Here is an 18972-nt window from a genome sequence, read left to right as displayed (position 1 = left end):
CTCGATCTACCTGAACACATCTGGGGGATTCTGGACTGACATTTATGACTCTTTCCCACCATCATCAAAACACCAAATGAGAGAAAATCTTTTGGAAGAACGGTGTTCATTCCTCCGAGACTGAGAGGAGAATCTATGTCAAGGAGTACTAAAGCTGACACTTAATGATGGTTTTACTTTTCTTTGGCACCAATCTCTAGACTAAAATCATTGTTCCTCTAAAGCAGTGGTTAATAGTCACGTGGTGCGTACTGAATTGCTGGTTTTCTATTGCGTGTGATGATAAACTGCAGTCATTTGCATTCGCTTCTAGGTGCAGGTGTGAAACAGTCCCAGCAGTCACAGGAACTGAGATTAAAAATATATTGAAAAGGATATGATTGTTAACACTGGCATACTTTTTACTTTTTGGAGTGTTTTTTGTGTTAAACACAGAAGGAATACTAAAATAGAGATCTATACAACTGGACCTGAAACATTGAGTCAAAATAATTGGCACTAATTCAGGGATTTTTTTCTTTCCCTCGTATGAAAATGTGGTTTTGGTTTTGGACTCTTGGTCAGACGTCATCATGGAATTTCCCAAAATGGTGCATTTTTCCCTATTTACTGACATTTTAATGAATCTATTAATTGAGAAAATAATCACCATAGTAACTGACAATAAGAAACAATCTTGAGTTGGAGATTGGTTGTTTAATAGATCACCTAAAAAGAGATCTGCATCTATTTTGAGTAAATAGATACATTTTAAGTAATATTTCAAATGAAAATGTTCTTGTGTTCCTGCCCTTCCATTGGGATCATTTGCTGCTTTTTTTTCTGATTTATATAAATGTGAATTTAATATTTTGTGGTTCTGCACTGTTCTACACAAAAAGACTATTTAATGACAGCCTCTTGGCCTCTCTGGGAAATTGTGATGGGCATTTTTTCACAGTTTTCTCACCAAGCACTCAATCATTTAGTCAAGAAAACAATAAGCAGATTAAGCGATCATTAAAATAACCATTAGTTGCAACTCTAGGGTGAACTCCAGCATCTATACAAACCTCAAACCATGTGAGGGCATTTCCTGACTTTTGCATGCCCACTTGTTGACTCAGAAATGATCTTGTCTTGGTTAATAGGTTCCTTACTGTGAATTAAATGTAAATCCACTGAGCTGGGTGGGCTTCACACAGTCCTCTGGTCTCTTTAAGCAAAAACAAACCGCTTAAAAACTAGCTGCTCTCCTTCAGTTCATCTGGCTGGCTAAATACATAAACTCCCATCAAGCAGTGCATTTTTTTTTTCCCCAGCAACACTGCCGCTTCATAAACAACTATTTGGTTACACAACACATCCTGCTTTAACACTGGCTACTACTTCACTCACACAAGCAGCGATACATTTGACAGGATGGTGATGCAAGTGCGTTTGAATTACACTACATCCAGTTGGCTAACTTCCTATTAGCGTGAAACAACTGAGCGCTTTGTGTTGGGGCTCAACTGTGTGAAAGTTTCGGTAAATTATCCGACAGAGATATTAAAAAGAAAGAAAAGCAGACACAATGAGTAGAGTAAAGATAGCGGAATGTGTGTGTGTGTGTGTGTGTGTGTGTGTGTGTGTGTGTGTGAGGGAGAGGGAGAGAAGAGGGAGGGAGTACACACACTCACCGCTCGCAGCCTGAGACACGGCAGACACCGCCGTCTGACCCATATTCTGCTTCTCCGGAGCACCGAGCTTCCCCCCTCCAACAACCCGACTATCACGGTCTTCTACCGCCGGACAAACCCCACCAGCAGCCGCCGAGGGAGTTCATTTCGCAACAACAAAAACTAAGTTTTTCAGACCGTGATGGCTGAGTCGCTGGAAACTTGGTTCACTCACTGACTGACTGTGTCGCTACTACGTCGTAACTTCCCCTCCCACCTCTTCTTCCTCCTCCTGTGAGCAGCTGAAGAATGCCTCTCATTCCTCCCTGCAGATTAAAGGCGCTGCTGGGGTCAAAGGGTGGCGGGGTCGGACACCTTCTGACACTAGTTTACACTGGCAATGAGAGTTTTAAAAATGTGAAAAATATGCCCGCTGCAGGTTGTACACTAGCCTACTCAAGAACTAATTATGATGGAAGTTGTTCTTTACTTGAGTATTTCCATTTAATGCAGCCTACCTTTATTCTATTACAGTTGTTTAGCAACATGACTTACTTTTAAACTTTTAAACTGACTAATAAATTATGATGTACCCATTAACCATTGACCTGCTAAGCACAACTTGTTTTTTTCTTTTGTATTGCATAATGCAACGTAACATTGCACATGTACAGTTATCCATCTGGACCATAATCAACTTTATTGTATACAGTGTATATATTTGATATATTCTATTCTATTTTTATTCTGTTTTTATTTAGTTTTATTATATTTGCTGTTTGCACTACACTTGCCCTGTGTCGGGGGATCAATACAGGAACATCTTATCTTATCTTATGTAGCCTATTATTATAGTACATTAAGCTACACTGCAGTATATTTAGTTGCTGAGAGTGCAACATTAAAGTGATGCTTGCACATTATTATGGGATCACTAATCATCATCCAGTAGTATAAATTAATCTGCAGCATAATAAGTAATTTAATTGTAATTGTTTGTACTTTGTATTTTTATATTGATGCCAATACTTCCCTCACCTTCCACTTACAAGCAAGTAGAAGAAACTACTCTGTCTGAGAAATTTGCAAAAATGCAAAAGGCCTGATCTAGAGTCAGTGTTTGGCTTGTCCGTTTTGGGCAACTGCGGAAACATGGCGGTGCAACCTGGTGGACTCCATGGAGGAGGATGCAATCCCTCTGTAGATAACAGAGCTCAAGACAAGCTAATTCGAGGAAAACAATTCTTATTTTCAGGTGATTATACACTAATGAAAGCATGAACATTATATTCCATTTCTGCTGATTAGTACATGTACTTTTGATACTTAAAGTACATTTTGCTGATAGTACTCTCCTTTAACTTAAGTAGGATTTTTGAATGCAGAACTTTTACTTGTAATGGGGTGTTGGTACTTTTATATAAGTAGAGGATATGAGTATTTCTTCCACCTTTGTAAATTAACAGCTTCTTCTAGCTTTTAAAGAGCAAAAATATGTTTGTGTGAGTGCAGACCATCATTATACAGTCTGTGCAAACCTGCACATGTCACAGAGATCCACAAATACACTCACTCCTTATCAAACAAAAAATTAATGTTTGTTGTTGCTTTAATTAAGTCAAAAAAAGGGACAGTGCTGGGCAGTGATTAGTTGAACTGCCAATATAATGTGTGGTATGTTATGGTAAAGTAGGATAGGTTTTAACTGGTACTATATAGCATTGCTTGTCGACACAAGTTCCAGGAACACAATTACAGACTATGAAAACCTTTATTTATGATCTTGTGAATAAATCTTGACTTCAGGGGAGTTCGTTTAATGTTGAATAGGCAGAAATAATCTGCTCTTTAGGAGAACTGTTAAGAAAGAAAGAGGAACTTTCTAAGTTTTGGTTTCACTGCAACTGTGTCTGACTGGTTTACCGGTTAACCAAGACAACAACATAAAAACATAAAACATTTCTAACTCGTAAATGAAACATTTAAAGTTCCAGTGTGTAACATTTAGGAGGATCTATCGGCAGAAACTGTATATAATATTCATATATTTTCATTAGGGTATAATCGCCTGAATATACAAATCCATAATGTTTTTGTTACAATAATCTACAAACGGCAAACCACACACTGACTCTAAATAAAATCCTACACAGTGGTTGTTTAAAGATATCTGTGTGTTTAGGCTTGGGAATAGACAAACCAAACTAAGTGTGGCACAATATTTTAAGCTTACAGTCCATGATAAATAAATGAGCTCAGGGTCTGGACAGTATGTGTGGCTCCAGAGAAGGGTCGGTACAGTAATCTAAGTAATCTAATACCCCGAAGGCTAGTTATTTTGAAAAAAAGGAGATGACAGTGAACTGAATCCAGCTTTGAGCTTTGTCCAAATGGGAGCAAAGGCAGAAATATGTCAAGGTTTGTTAGCGTGGCTTTTAAATAAATATATAAATAATATAATAGGCTTAATAGACATATGAAGCTCACACCACTTCCCACTGATAACTGTGGCAAACCAACCAACACTCCTCCTTGAGACTCTCAATATGGGGGTCAACTAGAGTGTAATGAAGTGTAATGTGTGTGTGTGTGTGTGTGTGTGTGTGTGTGTGTGTGTGAGAGAGAGAGAGAGAGAGAGAGAGAGAGCTTTATCTGTCATCATTGTCAACAATGTGTCAGTTGATATGTTTCAGATCCCAGCTTGACAGAATTGACCGGTCACACAGCTGTCAGTGCACAAACCGTCACGTAAACACACACACACACACACACACACACACACACACACACACACACACACACACACACACACACACACACACACACACACACACACACACACACACACATAGTGTGGCATTGCCAAATCAAACCTGCCTGAGCTGTCAATGAAATAACTTCCCATTAAGGCTAAGGCTGCCATCTAGTGTTAGGTACACAACTTAAATGAGTCCTCCGCAGGTTAACTAGGAGACTAAAGGTCATTTGTCAATAAGTCATTCTTGTGCATTCTAATTATAAAATGTTTGTTTCTGCTTCTCCATGTCCTAGCATAAGAGCACATTGTTGCTTTGGATTGCTGCAATATGAATATAAACAAAACAGAAAAAAACTTTTATACAGGAAAATTGGGTAAATCAAAACAAAGAAGTGAATTTGGCACCAGCAGTGCGTGCAGACCGAGGTTTTACTCATTCACTACCTCTTAATTGACTCACCTGACTCATCTGCAATCAATCAATAATATTATAGGGTTGGCTGCATTTTTTTTTTACATGTGTGCTATGAATGTGGCTGTTTTAACCCAATAATGTCCATGGTGGAATTTTATAATTTACAGTGTTTAAAGTACTAGCTGAGTTAATCATAAATCAATAAAAAAAAAAAGAAAATCAAAATGGTCATGTGTATTTATGCATAAGTAAGTTTTTTAAACATACTTTTTAGCTAAATATAGTCAATAGTCATTAATGGGTTAAATCTTCTCATCCCAGAAACTTACATTTGTGTAGATAACTACTGAAACTACAAAGCTTCTCTTTGCTGGATATTGTCAGCTCACCTGTGAAAAAATATCTGTATTTGTAAAAATAAATATAATGTAAATTTATGTAAAGTGTCTTTGAGTATTTAGAAAAGCGCTTATAAATAAAATGTATTATTATTATTATTATTATTATTATTATTATAAATGAATATATAAGGTGTCAATTAGTCATAAGTGTTGATTATTTCTATTTATCAACAAATGTTTAAGTTGTTGCAATGCTATCTTAGAAGTTACATCCTGCTTGGTCTACGGATAAGGATAAGTGGTTGTAGACAATGGATTGATGGATGGATGGATCCTGCTTTGGTCCAAAACCCCAACAGGGACTTTCTGACTTCCTGGAAGGCGGTGTCTGACTGAAGCTACCCTGATGTTTACCCGGGGGTTTTGGCTTTTTTGGCGACGAGGATTCCTTCTCCTGTGGCTCGGCATAAGTATGATCCGCCATTATTAACTAAAGTGCAGTGCAGACTTTCAAATGTGCCGGGGCAGTGACAAGTGCCTCTCACTGATCTCCTTCTCCGTTATAGCTGGTTTCAGTCACGTGACGCTGGCTCCGAACGAAAACGCGTTGTGGATTTGCTAGACAGGTAGGCTAGTGCTTTATGTCCCTCTCGGCGATTATAGTTTTTCAAAATGACGGAACAACATGGAAGCCTCCATGGACTTGCCCGTCTAATGTATATACAGATAAGAAATTCTTCGCTTACGAGGATAAGTCAGATCATTGGCAGAGGGAATTTTACACCAATGAGGACACATTTATGAATGAAGACATTGATTTTAGCTAATAAAATACTTAAAACACTACACAATGTCCCTTTAAAGTGTGAAGTAACTGATAGCTTGCAAAGCATGCTTTCAAAGGAGCTTCCCCGGCAGGGCTTGAAGCAATATATTTGACAGCAGCCTTTGCAAAGACTCCAAACCCAGTTTTTAGTATATAATAATACAAGCTTTGTGCAGATTCACACCTAGCAGCTGCCAAAACAGCCAGTCATACAGGACTGCCGTTAGTGAATGAGATGGAAGTGGATAATTGAGACAGGAAGTCAGTGAAAATGTGGGAGGATAAAGACAGGACTGGAGGATGGAAGTACTTAGTAAAGTTAACGGAGGAAAGTGACTATGTTAGCATTGACAGGGGGGTAATGTTATTAACTGGATGTATCTGCAACGCATACTGAATTTCGTACGGAGGCGTATGGACCCAGCACTGTTGGTGGTCAGTCCATTTACATATAAGACAGAGGAGTAGTAATACAGTAATCAGAACAGTGGGTCAAAATTGCTTCATTCTACAGTTCATATAATGTAACCCAGTTGCATCATCGGACCCTCTGCCACATCTTTTAAACATAATGCCTTAGTTTGTATTGCAGGTTTTCTGTTGAAAGTCTTCAAGGTCTTACACAAATTTTGGTTCCAAATCGAAATGGACTCAACCACACATAAATTAATTTTCAAAAAGAACAAGAAACATTTTGAATGGGATCAAAGGACAATTACACCCAAACAGACCCAAAGATACTTAGACTAAAATGTAGTTGAGCCAAATGGATCCAGAGATTGAGCTCACCAAAGGCCAGGACTAACAAGGTGAGAAATCGTTTTGTTTGAAAGTGTTGACGGTGATGTTGTTTTAACCACTGATGACTGAGTTGGATATGCTCCTAATTTAATGCCATGCTTTCATTTATGTCCGTTTGTGGGTCATAAATATCTGTGAGTGTTTTGTTTCAGGACAAATTTCCCCTTGGGGATGAAGTTAAAGCAATGTCAGTCTTCCTACATAACAGTTCACACACAATTTCCTCTTGTAGTGATGACAATGCATTGGTAATCTCGGTTATTATCATACATATTGACACACAGACCTGAGACCAGGGGCAGCTTCTGAGTCGTATGCTGCTCTTAAGCCCCTTTCCACCTCCATTTTTTTTATCATTTTCATTTTCATTTATCATCGTTGTAGGCCTAAAGTGATTCTTACATTCTCCAATTGTAAAAGTGTGTAGCCATTACACACCGAATAATAAAAAATGTTTGTCAACTAAAATGTGTGTCATATGTGTGACCTAATTAGACTAAATAGAATTTGGACCCCTTTCCTCTACTCCCAGCCTGAGCACAAATAACCCATGTGACATAATTATCATATTTTAAAAATTTCCCTTCAGAGCCCATTATTTAAAACAAGCTCAGTAGTACTCCTTGTTACAAGTAAACTGTTCTTCATGTACTATTTTGTTATTTAAAAGGGAGCTCTTCAATAATAAAAAATCTGGTTTCCTTTTTTGTGCTCATCATTTTTGTCTGTATTAAATTCCTATTTAATATTGCTTTCAGTACTGACTGTGTCATTTAGATTCTTTTTAATTAATGTAGAATGTAGAAGACATTGAACTGATGACCAAAAGTCGGTGTGTGTGTGTGTGTGTGTGTGTGGGGGGGGGGATACTGCTTCAAACTCTTTATTCCTCTCTGTGGATTACTGATCAAACAAAAGTTCCATCTGGATTTAGCATAAATCAATCTGAAGCTTTTACTGTAAATCTCTGCAAGAATACAATATCCAAAATGGAGATCTTTGGGAATATACTCAAAGTCAAGAGTACATCTCTTTCAGTGTGGGGATTTGTATGTCAAGGTGACACTTTTTCCGGAACTGGGTCCTGTATGTCCTGACACTAAATAACAGAGATCAACTGAGGGAGCCTGACCTTTTTATTGAACGGAAGAGCAAAAAGAAAGACAGGAGAGGTGGAGGAGGAGAAAGGCCAGAAGAAAGGAAAGGAGTCATCAAATATTAAGTAGTAGCCTCAGCGGAACAAGGGGGTAATAATTGTTTAAGTGCTACCTTTCAGAGGCCTTTTCCCCTCCCCTTGATTTATTTATTAAACACAGTTTCTGCGAGGGTACAGTCTCGTAATTTCGTCATAGCTGGAAAAAAAAGGCAATCTATGCGCATTTAAGTTCATGAAGTTACCCCCATGGCTTTTCCATGTTATGGAGCAGCTTTTCAAAGAGTCAGGGACTGGACAGCTCTGTACCATAACATTCTGCACCAAACTGTCATAACAGTCAAGTGTGACTCAGCAAGGACCAGGCTCTATTATACAAGCAAACAGAGCTGAGCCAAGAGGGACTGTTCTGATGGTCTCAACGCACAACCAGTAAAATCTCATCATAACGTGACTTAATTATAGTCTGTTAAATACAAATATGATTAACGAAATCTGTCAAAATGTCATTATTGTTATTAGCATTAAGTTGCCTGTCACTCTTACAGAACCCTGTTGTCAAGTTTCCATCCAAATTTAGCCCAAATGTTAACCAAATTTCGAGGAACTTTAGAAAAAAAATGCAAATTAATGCACGATTCCATCCAGTGCTGCGAAATATTAGAACTAGAACCAATCAAATGGTTTTCAGTGTTAAACTGTATATAGTATACTCATATAATACCTAAACTAACCTAAATTTGATTGTTGCTTATTTAGTCTTGAATATTTAATGTAGGCTAACAGAGTAACACTCTTTTCAGGGAATTTAAAGTGAAATTTCATCCATCTGCTTTCAATAGGTTTGATGTTCTTGGTGTTTCTGCAGTGTAGTCACCAAATATAAATCAGAGACTGACATTTATTGTGGGCATAAAATTGCTCTGAGAATAAATTGCAGTGCTTCTGGCTTTGGCTGCTGATGGTAATCTAAACTAGTAAGTTAATATTGGACGATTTTGTAGGCAGAACATGACTCCACACAGAGAAAAGAAGCCTGCATACAGTATCTAAAATCAACCAATATTCTTTTCAATTATTCATCCTTACAAACATGAGTCCTCTGTACCTTCATAACATATATACGTCCCTATTAAAAGGGTATTTACCTTAAAATATTAACTGTACACTCCTTTATTGTAACAATACAGTAGTGGTTGCTGTCATTTTGCTTCCTCTTCACATACGCCAGCCAGCTTGTCTGAAACCTGATCTCCTGTTTGTTGTATTCTGTTTGGCACAACCCAAGAGCCGCCATCACTACTAAAATGTTGCCAGTAATAAATCAATAGTTGACATCCTGCCAGACATCCAGAGAGCTTGAGAGAAAGCAAGCAGCAGAGACAGACAGAGAGAGAGATGGAGGTAAGATTGATACTGTAGTGTGCGGTCATAATAACTACAGGATGAAGGCAGCAGTGGCAGGAAAATGTTATAGCAACATCAGATTACAAACACAATGTTACATAAAGAAAACACAAGCCCTGAATGTGTTTTGAGGCCATTAGAGGACAGTGAATGGGGAGACTAAACAAACAGCAGCCAGCATTTATTTCTACAGTACATCTTCATATTCTAACTATATAAGGCCATACAGATTTATTGGAGAGCCACTGTCAATTGCAAAAACTGCTGTCCTAAGCACATCAGCCATGTTTGCTCAGTTGTGTCATGAGGATGTTAGTCAGGACATTTTAGCTCGGACGGAGTTTTGTTTTAGTAGATTGCCAGCGGTGGATGAGGGTTTCTTTGGCCAGCATCCAGCTAGCTTTTACGGACACACTGAGGTCTGTTACCACAGTGAGGCTCAAGAGGTCTGTAGCAGCACCGCAACCTAACCTATCTCAGTTTTCACACATTTATCTCATGTTTACTGCAAGACTATCATCAAGACTATCATCACCAACAAAGATTTACAGAGAATATTTCTATCCATTAGGCCATTCAGTGAATTGTGACATTAGCATGAGGATATTTCTCTTAAAAAAAACAAACAAACAAGTGAGTCGGACAGAGCTACCTATCAAACAAGTTGATCCATCTGCCAAGCTGAAAGTGTGTCTTAGGGCAAGTCTCACATTACACTAAATGGGCGTGTGACAGAGAGATAAACAGATATATCTTACAGAGACATTTGCCAACTACAAAACTGACAGCATTTATCAGTTCAGAATAACCGAAGTTAGGGCTAATCTTATTTTTCTCTCAGGAGATAACTTCAGTCACCCTTAGTCAAGAGTTGGATGTGCTTGCTGCAGCATGTTGATTGAACTGTACTCGTCCAGTGTCTCTCCATAGTGCAGACCACAATGGTGAATAACATTAGTCAAATGGCCAAATGCAACATACATTCAGTCTCCCCTAAAACAAAATATGTTACACACAATCGACTGTGAGCAGAGAATATACAAAGAAGAGCATTACAACCATTTGCACTCACACAACGCAGACACACACACACATCACATAACATGCATATGCAAGTGTGCACACTCACAGATGCTTTGCCTTGCAAAATGCTGTGTCAAGTATTCACAACAGCAATAATTTCTTGTGTGTCCATTCAGTACCCAGCCCAGATCTCCACCAACACAGACAAACACACACACACACACACACACACACACACACACACACACACACAAAGGAGCCAAGTGGATCCATTGCTATAAAGCTTACCTGAGACAATACATATTAAAGAGTCAAGACATCATTTCTTTATTAACACACGCCAGCAGGGGCCATTTGCCTATTAAACACTGTGATATGTTACGATAAGCTCTGCAAACAGTAATTAAACTATATTAGATAACATGGGCCAGATATAGCCTGCCTGCCTCCTCTAGCTGAGTGTCACAGCAACCAATGCGCCGACGTATCATAGTCATTTAGTCTAATACACCCAAGATGACTGCCAGCCAAGCCCACCTGGAATTAATGGTTTGTTTTCTTCCCTCTATGGAAACATTGAAGTTACTGCCATTAGATGTGGCTTTGCCTTGGTCATAACGTCATAATGAAACTGTGTGCAGACTTACAACAGGTTGAGCACACAATCATCATTGCTTTAATAGACATTGCCAAAACTGGCCCCCATAGCACACCTAACGCCTGTTTAAGTGAATATATAGCCAACCTTAATGTTATTAAGTGTTCTACCCTCAGCATTAGCATTATTAATATTGCACACAGTGGAGTTGCTTGCGTCATTTAAAGTATTGTTCCCGTACATAATGCATGACTGTGTGTTGCTGTCCTTGCTCTATGCCGCATATTTATTTTAGAATACTAGAAAAACCCGCTTCACCTCTGCATTTCTCAAGAGAGATACAGTGGCTGCCACCCAGTGAGTCAGATGCTGAAATACAAATACTGATTCATGTGCACCTTTAAATACCCTATGACCCCCTTTTTGATTGTTTAACTTCAAACTAAACACAGACACTGTAAACAGGCTGGCTCATAACTCCCGTAATATGGGCTGAGGATTTACAGCCTGTGTGTACTTAATCCCTGGATAACAGGTGACAACCAAAGCTTCATGTAAGGCTAAGAGAAGAAGACCAAGTGCTGGGAAGAATCTGTGTGTGTGTCCAACATGCCTTCTATTACATTAACACACACACACACACACAGAAGGTCAATGAGACACTGGACAACAAATGCAGAGAGAAAGAGAGAGAAAAGATGCAGCTTATTATGTAAGAAGAAAACTCACCGTCATGTTCCATGACTTGACCCAGGGAATATTATCAGCAGTGTGAGTTGATCCTTGCCTCTTCCCGACACACCACCTCTCTGCCTCCCTCCCTCCCTCCCCCCTCTGACTCCCCCTCCTCCCTTTCTCGCTGTCTGCCTTCTTCTCCTGTTCTCTCTCCCCTCCCTTTCCCTTTCTCTCGCTGTCTACTTCCCTCCTTCATCACTCAGCCCTCCCTTCCTGCCTCAGTCTCTCTCCACTGTCTGCTACTCACTCGCTCCTCCCCCCCCCTCCCTCCCATAAAGAGCATTAAAAGTTAATGGTTGTTTCCATCTCAGTTCCTCGCTCTCCCTCTAATCTGTGTCTCCTCCTGTGTTTATCTCCATATCCCTGCCTGTCAAGTTTATCCTCCTTCCTCTGACTACTGAGTCTGGCTCCAGTCTCACCCATTTTTTTTCACTCTCCCCCCTGCGTTGAGGTCCCACAGTGACGTAGGAAACGGGGAGAGAGGAGGAAAGGGGGATGCAGATGAGGAGTGACTGTTAAGGATGAAGGTATAGAAAGAGATAAGGAAATAGAAGCCTCAAATAAGCAGGAGGTGTGTTGTATGTTTAGTGTGTTTGCTTCTCTTGCCTTCTTTTTTCTTCTATATTTTTATCTTCAGTAAATATGAACAGACCTCACTGGGACATTATCAATATAATAGTAAAATGGTAGAATGAACCCATGTTGGTTATATATAAGTCTAAAGTGCAGATCCACCTCTCCACTTATAGTGATTATTTGATACTTTGTTGCTGCCAAGGCGTTGAGATCACTTCATATTCTAACAAAGCATAATTTATTGTAGACAAATCTTACATAAAAGTGCCACAGTTTTCCAGAGTGCAAGGTGAATTCTTCATATTGCATGTTTTGTCCAATTAAACATCAACAACCAAAAAAATATTAAATTTACAATCATTAATGATCAATTAAAATGTCACTTATCAGAGTGGATGGCGATTGATTTGATCAACTTGAATTTATTCTCATACTATAACAGAAGTATGGGAGTTTTATAAATAACTTTTAATCAGAAATGACAAAAAGCTTTTATCTTTTATTGCCTTTAATCGATAGTGACAGCTGTAGAGAGAGAGGGGGGATGACACGCAGCAAAGGGCCACAGATCAGAGCCGGACCCATGGTACATGGGGCGCCAGGTGAGCTACAAAATCAGTAGTTTTCTTTCATTAAAAGACTATTCAAAACCTGTTTTAACAATCAGCTTCTTCCCATTATCGAGGAGATTTTACATATAAACAAATACAAAAATGTGATGCCAAGTTTAGCAACAGTTTTCAAATTAGAGATTTCTGCATTTATTTTTTCTCAAGCTGCTCTTTCTGGTTTGAAGTGGGCTGTGCTCGGGATCTGATGGCAATTGGTAGGCTGTTTAGTTACTGTCAGTCCGATCTGATCAAACCAAGCCCACGCAGTCTCGATGGAGCACATTAGATGTGTCTATTGTGTCTATAATAAAACCATACCATACCAATTTTTTATTTTATTGTTGCTTAGTAACACAATATTCAATATTATGGAGAAAAAAAAATAAGGTTTTAAGACTTTAACTACTAACTAACTAAAAAGAGAAATCAAAAATGATAACTATTTCTTTTTCAGAATCCTGAATGGAGAACACTTGAAGACCATGGCGCCACAGCAATGATAAAAACATAACATCATAATCACAATGCTAAATAAATCAATACACATAAACTCTGAGATAGACACAAGCAGAGATAGAAATAAATCAAAGATACAGAGAGCAAGAAGCATTAAGAGGCAGACAGATGGTCATTTTCTTTTTTTTTTTCTGTCACACACACACTTCAGGTCTCTCAAGTGTTGTGAAGAGACAATCGACACAGTAAATAATGTCATTTGTATGCCAGGGATGGTTTGATGCTGGATGGTGCAGCTCGCTGTAGATCACCAGGCAAATCATAATAGGTATTGCGTGTCCCCTTCAAATCACACACACACACACACACACACACACACACACACACACACACACACTGATATATTTGTGTGTATCAAGCACAGTGGACTTTTAATTTCCTGTTTCTTTTTCATTTGTGTCTCTTTTGATACTAAGTTGAAAATAGTAAGTGGAGCAGGACATTATAAAAGATGCTAATGGACTGAAAGTGACGTGCGCGCGTGCGTGTGTAAACCAATGCATACACAAGTAATGTCCACACAACCATTATGCTATTGACTACATAGGAGCAGCTACCATAATGCCATAGTGCTCCTTTCCTGTCTTGTAAATCTATTTTATTGTACTGTATACACTTGTTTTCCTGTTCTATTCCAAACTCAGTAGTCACTTTTATTGTTTGGCTTTTTCTTAACTGATGATATTCAACTATTTAAATTATTTTAGCTTGTTTATATGTTTAATTTTTATTATATGTTTTTATTGTAAAGCACTTCATAACTCTGTTTTTGAAAGGTGCAATTCAAATAAAGTTATTATTATTATTTTTCTCCCTTTTGACTTTCCTCTTGTCCTCTTTTAATGCCTAAAAGTCGTATGTTTGTTGTTTTTGTCTCTCTGTTCCACTTGATTTTTCAATTAACCCAATGATTTATTATACAAAGTATTATCTGATTCTGATTCAAAATCCATAACAACCAAATATGACATTTTATTAAATTTCCATTACACACACACACATACACTTACTGTATGCACACAGCATTATTTGAGGCCATGCAGCGTGTAGTTAACATCCTGTTCATTTGCTGCTGAGGCGTTTTAACAAATATTAATACAGTTAAAGGCTTAGTAAGTAACCGCACACAGTTACTGATAGACAGATGGAGGGGGGAGAAACGGAGAAAGTGAGACTTTGACTTTTGATGCAGTCCAATGAAACGGCTCACAACAAGTGAGAAGAAAAACAACTGGCTCATCAATTCCAACAACACCCACCCACACAAACACACACAAAAGAAACAAAGTAGATTAAAAAAACATGAACACCTCACAAGGTCAGCTGGTATTTTAAAAGGCATTTAGTTGAACCCCCCTTTTCTCACCATTAAATGTGAGAACAACACTTACAATGCACCCAATAACAGGCAGATACAGTCGCATTCAACACTGAGAGTATGATTATGAGAGAATGATAGAAGAATATTTAAAAGCTTTAAAATATATATGCGTTCAGGAAGACTGAAACGAGCCTGGACAATAAAAAATGTTTTGTGCATTAAGACAACACAGCTGCGTGTCATCATGCAGTTTATTATAATCACTGGATTACAATCACCTGTTGTTTGCATGCTGCTATAATCACGTGGTGTAGGAGTATTTAAAGAGCACTGTAGACAGCATCCACTTTGTTAAGGTTAAGGGACCTTCGTCAACATGGCTACAATAATAACCGATGTGGTAAAGGTCTCGGTTTGAAGAAACCAACTAACGTTGGTTTCTAACTGTCAGTTAGAGACGGGAAACAAAGCTTCAACGGTGTTGAAGTCAGGTTTTGTACAACCATTATAATTATTACAGCCGCTATTTCTTTGTGACTTGAAAGTAAACATCTGTCGTATTGGGAGATTTACTGAAACAACGGATGCTGTTGTTTTTCTGGGAAGGACGGTCTCCCAGCAGGGTCTTTAATAATTGAAGGGTTAATGGTAGTTCGGTAAGACATGGGATCATTTGTGGAGATTTGATTATAAACCTAAATCTAAGTAATCTTAATCTAATCTTTTTAGCCTAACGAGCGTCGTGGCTCGAGGGAAGGCCAGTCAGTAGGTCCACTGCTTTGGTTCAGACTGAAAAATCTCAAAAGTAACTTGATGGATTGACACAATTGACTGGACATTCATGGTCCCCAGAGGATGAAACCTACTCACTTTGGAGATCCCCTGACTTCTCCTGTAGCTACACCACGAGGTTCACATTTGATAATGAGACTGAAATGTCTCCACAATTACTGAATGGGCGGCCATTACATTCATATCCACCTAATCTAGCTATATTATAATTTAGTTTTTGACTGCATAGAGACTAATGACATTCACAGCCTCAGGTGTACTTTGTGTTTAATGTTAAATAGCAAATGTTAGCATGTTAACATGCACCAAAAACCATTATACCTGCTAAACATCAACACATTAGCATTGTCATTCTGAGCATGTTAGTGTGCTCATGTTATTTAGCTCAGAACGCAGCTGTGCTTTAGTTTAACCTCACAGTAGGCATGTCACCATTATCTTGGGCAAAATCATTTTGATTGATGATATTATCGTAATACTCATAACTCAAAATATGATTTCAGACTGGACTGCATTGCAGTTAGGACACCTCATGGTGGCTGTGGCTCAGAGGCAGAGCGGGTCGTTCCTTAATCGGAAGATTGTGGGTTCGATCCCCGGCTCCTGGTGCCACATGTCGAAGTATCCTTGAGAAAGATACTGAACCCCAAATTGCTTGTGCATCGGTGTGTGAATGTGTATGAATGTTAGTTTCTATTTGATGGACTTTGCCATCACTGAGTGAATGTATGTGGAAGGGTGAATGTGGCATGTAGTGTAAAAGCTTTGAGTAGTTGGAAGACTAGAAAGGCGCTATACAAGTACAGGTTCATTACCATGTCCCGGTTGTTCTTTAGTTTGGAATCCACAGCATTTTCACAGATACGGTTTAAATTTTATTGCGGGGGATATAATCCGAGCCTTCAGCCATGGTGAAAGGTTTAGGATTTCGGAATGGACAGATGCGTGCTCCCCCTTGTGGCAATTCAAAATAAAGGACTGTACTGTAATGTTATTGCAATATGCAATACATCGTCCCATCCTCACAGAGTTGGAAACATGCAGATCTTTGGTGTTGTTGAGATACTTTTTAACTATTTGTTAGTACACTGGGACGTCTGTGGCCCCAGAGGTAGGGTGAGTGGTCCTCTAATGTGAAGGTTGGTGGTTTGATCCCCCGGCTCCTCTTTATGCATGTGGAAGTGTAAAAAGAGAGTGAATCCCAAATTGCTCCTGATGTGTTTGTGAATGGGATTAGTTGTAGTAGATGAGCAGTCGCATGGCAGCCTCTGCCATCAGTGTGTGAATGGGTGAATGTGACATGTAGTGTAAAGCGCTTTGAGTGGCTGGAAGACTAGAAAGGCAAGTTCATTTAAATGTTTTTGAAGCTTTCAGATGACAAACCAAATTAGCTGCATATATCCTTGCACGGGTCTGTTTATCTCCAGTTTCCAAAACTAGGCCATCTGCAAAATATGCATAAAATTGTATCCTTTAATAATTACAATTTCTGAAGCGACAACTACACAACTGCAACACAATTATAGATAAAACCTTGAATCACTGAAGAACCAGACCTTTTTGGTCATATGAGCGGCTGTTAAATCAGCTACAACAGTGGCTGAGGGTAGACTGTGTGTGGGCAGTGAAGGGGGACGGGCCGCTGCTCTCTGCATTACAGTACATTTTAACAAGTAGTTATTGCAGACTAAAAGGGTCTGTAATCAATGTTATTTCGAGGACAGTACCCACAAGCTGACACTCCTCTGTTGTCCTCTTTTCTTCAACCTTTCCATCTGTCCTCTCCTCCTCTCTAATCATCCCGTCCTTGCATCCCTTTTTGCCTCCTCTCCTCTCTTTTCTCATCATCTTCCCATGTCTCCTTTACTTTCCGCTGTTTGACTCTCTTCCTTCTCCTCTTATTGTTTTCTTTTGTCTTAATATATCTCTTCTCACCCTTCTTTTCCCATTGTTCTCCTCTCCTTTTCACCCCCTTCTGCCATTCTGTCCCTTCTGCCCTTTTATCCTACTCTTCTTTCTTCTTTACTCTGACTGTGTAATTACAAAAGCGATACAGTGCCCATCTGGAAGACAGCATGCTATTTACAGACAGAAAAGACCATCTCAGCCTACACATTATAATAGTGATTGAAAATAGCATTAAACATGATATATCACCACCATCTTTATTAACCTAACGCACATGTGGCTATTCAACAGAGTCTTTAGCCCATAAACAACAATGTTCTTACAGTATATTTTAATTGGTAAATAAAATCTTACCACACTCAGTAGCTGTTCTGGAGCTTTTGGTCATATGACATGATCCTCCACAGCAGATTGGTTTTGTCAACTGTTGTTTCAAACTGTCAACAGTGGAGTTTAAATCTTAATATCTGTCACGTTTTGATGACAAATGATCTGATTTGAGGGGAAATATTCTCCTTTACAATTGTTTCTGTCAAAGCTGCTGATATCTTAGTTATATCTAGTGTGCTTTACCCAGTAACATGACAGGAATCTGTTTACAAATTTATAACAAGCAAGAACTGATTTTAAATTCAACCAAATAACTACTGTACTGTTGCAGAGTGATGATTTGATGATCTGCCACAAGTCTGTAAATTCACCAGCTTTACAAAATATCAAAGTTTTATTTATGTATTGAGTTCCAGTGATCCATAACCCTTAAAATAATGACGTGGACATAAAGAAAGAATAAACATTTGAAATCCTGAGAGGTCACTTTTACCTAAAATGACCTACTTTATATTTGTTTATGCTTCCTGTTGACTTGTACTGTGGACTGCATTTCCCCTTTCAGTCTCATGTTTTTCTTTGATATGGAAAAGAAAACAACTACACAGACATGAAAAAGACATTCCTCCTTTCAGCCATTAATTCTAGTAATATTCCCCACAGGAGCATTTTTCCTTGGGCAAGAGACATTTCTCATCAGCTTAGCAATTTCTCCCCTTTAAGTTTAAAAAAAGAGTGCTGTATTTCATACATTTTTTCAGAGAGAATTACTGTTTGTGTCATTTGTAGTTTAGAGCTTCATGTCAGATCTTATCTATATTTCAGATCATTTCAGACATGGAGCTAAATGAACCCAGCGTGCTCTCTCCTCATTTAGCTGCTTTTGAAGCTTCGCCCTGTGGGATGGATATGAAAAATGTAATATCACCATATGATGAGGTGCCATTACCGCATATAGTTTTTCAGTAGAAAAAAAGGGTGAGTTACCGCCCCCTGCTGGTTGATTTGCAAATAGTTCATTTTCCTGAGCCTCTCAACATAATACTGAGTAGAGTAAATGTTTGTGAATTGAGTTCAATTTGAAATCTTAAATGCTGGTCTCAATCCATGTTACATAAAACTATGATAAAAACACTGATCTGAAAAAACACCCCTGATAATTACACAAGAGGATTGTTGATATGAAGTATCTAACAGTCAGTTGTCAGGCTGAGCCAAGTT

At 38.7% G+C, this 18972-nt stretch overlaps 1 protein-coding gene across 4 annotated transcripts in view; it reads right to left on the bottom strand.

Annotated features, from left to right (window-relative positions):
* phactr2 (phosphatase and actin regulator 2) overlaps window positions 1-18972 on the bottom strand; it is a 45281-nt gene that overhangs the window by 24896 nt on the left and 1413 nt on the right. Inside the window, exon 1 of one of the 4 annotated variants that reach the window (XM_051419907.1) lies at window positions 11692-11789. The exons of 2 other annotated variants lie outside the window; for them this stretch is intronic. In XM_051419907.1, the coding sequence (XP_051275867.1) occupies window positions 11692-11704 (13 nt within the window). In that variant the 5' untranslated portion in view covers window positions 11705-11789. Of the gene's footprint in view, window positions 1-1661; window positions 1907-11691; window positions 11790-18972 lie in introns of those variants that run through there. One more of the 4 variants, XM_051419901.1, reaches the window with a different exon arrangement.

Source organism: Dicentrarchus labrax, unplaced genomic scaffold, assembly GCF_905237075.1.
Source record: "Dicentrarchus labrax unplaced genomic scaffold, dlabrax2021, whole genome shotgun sequence".
In the NCBI taxonomy this organism is placed as follows: domain Eukaryota; kingdom Metazoa; phylum Chordata; class Actinopteri; family Moronidae; genus Dicentrarchus; species Dicentrarchus labrax.
Note: the sequence above shows the minus strand (reverse complement) of the source record. Positions and strands in the feature narration are given on the sequence as shown.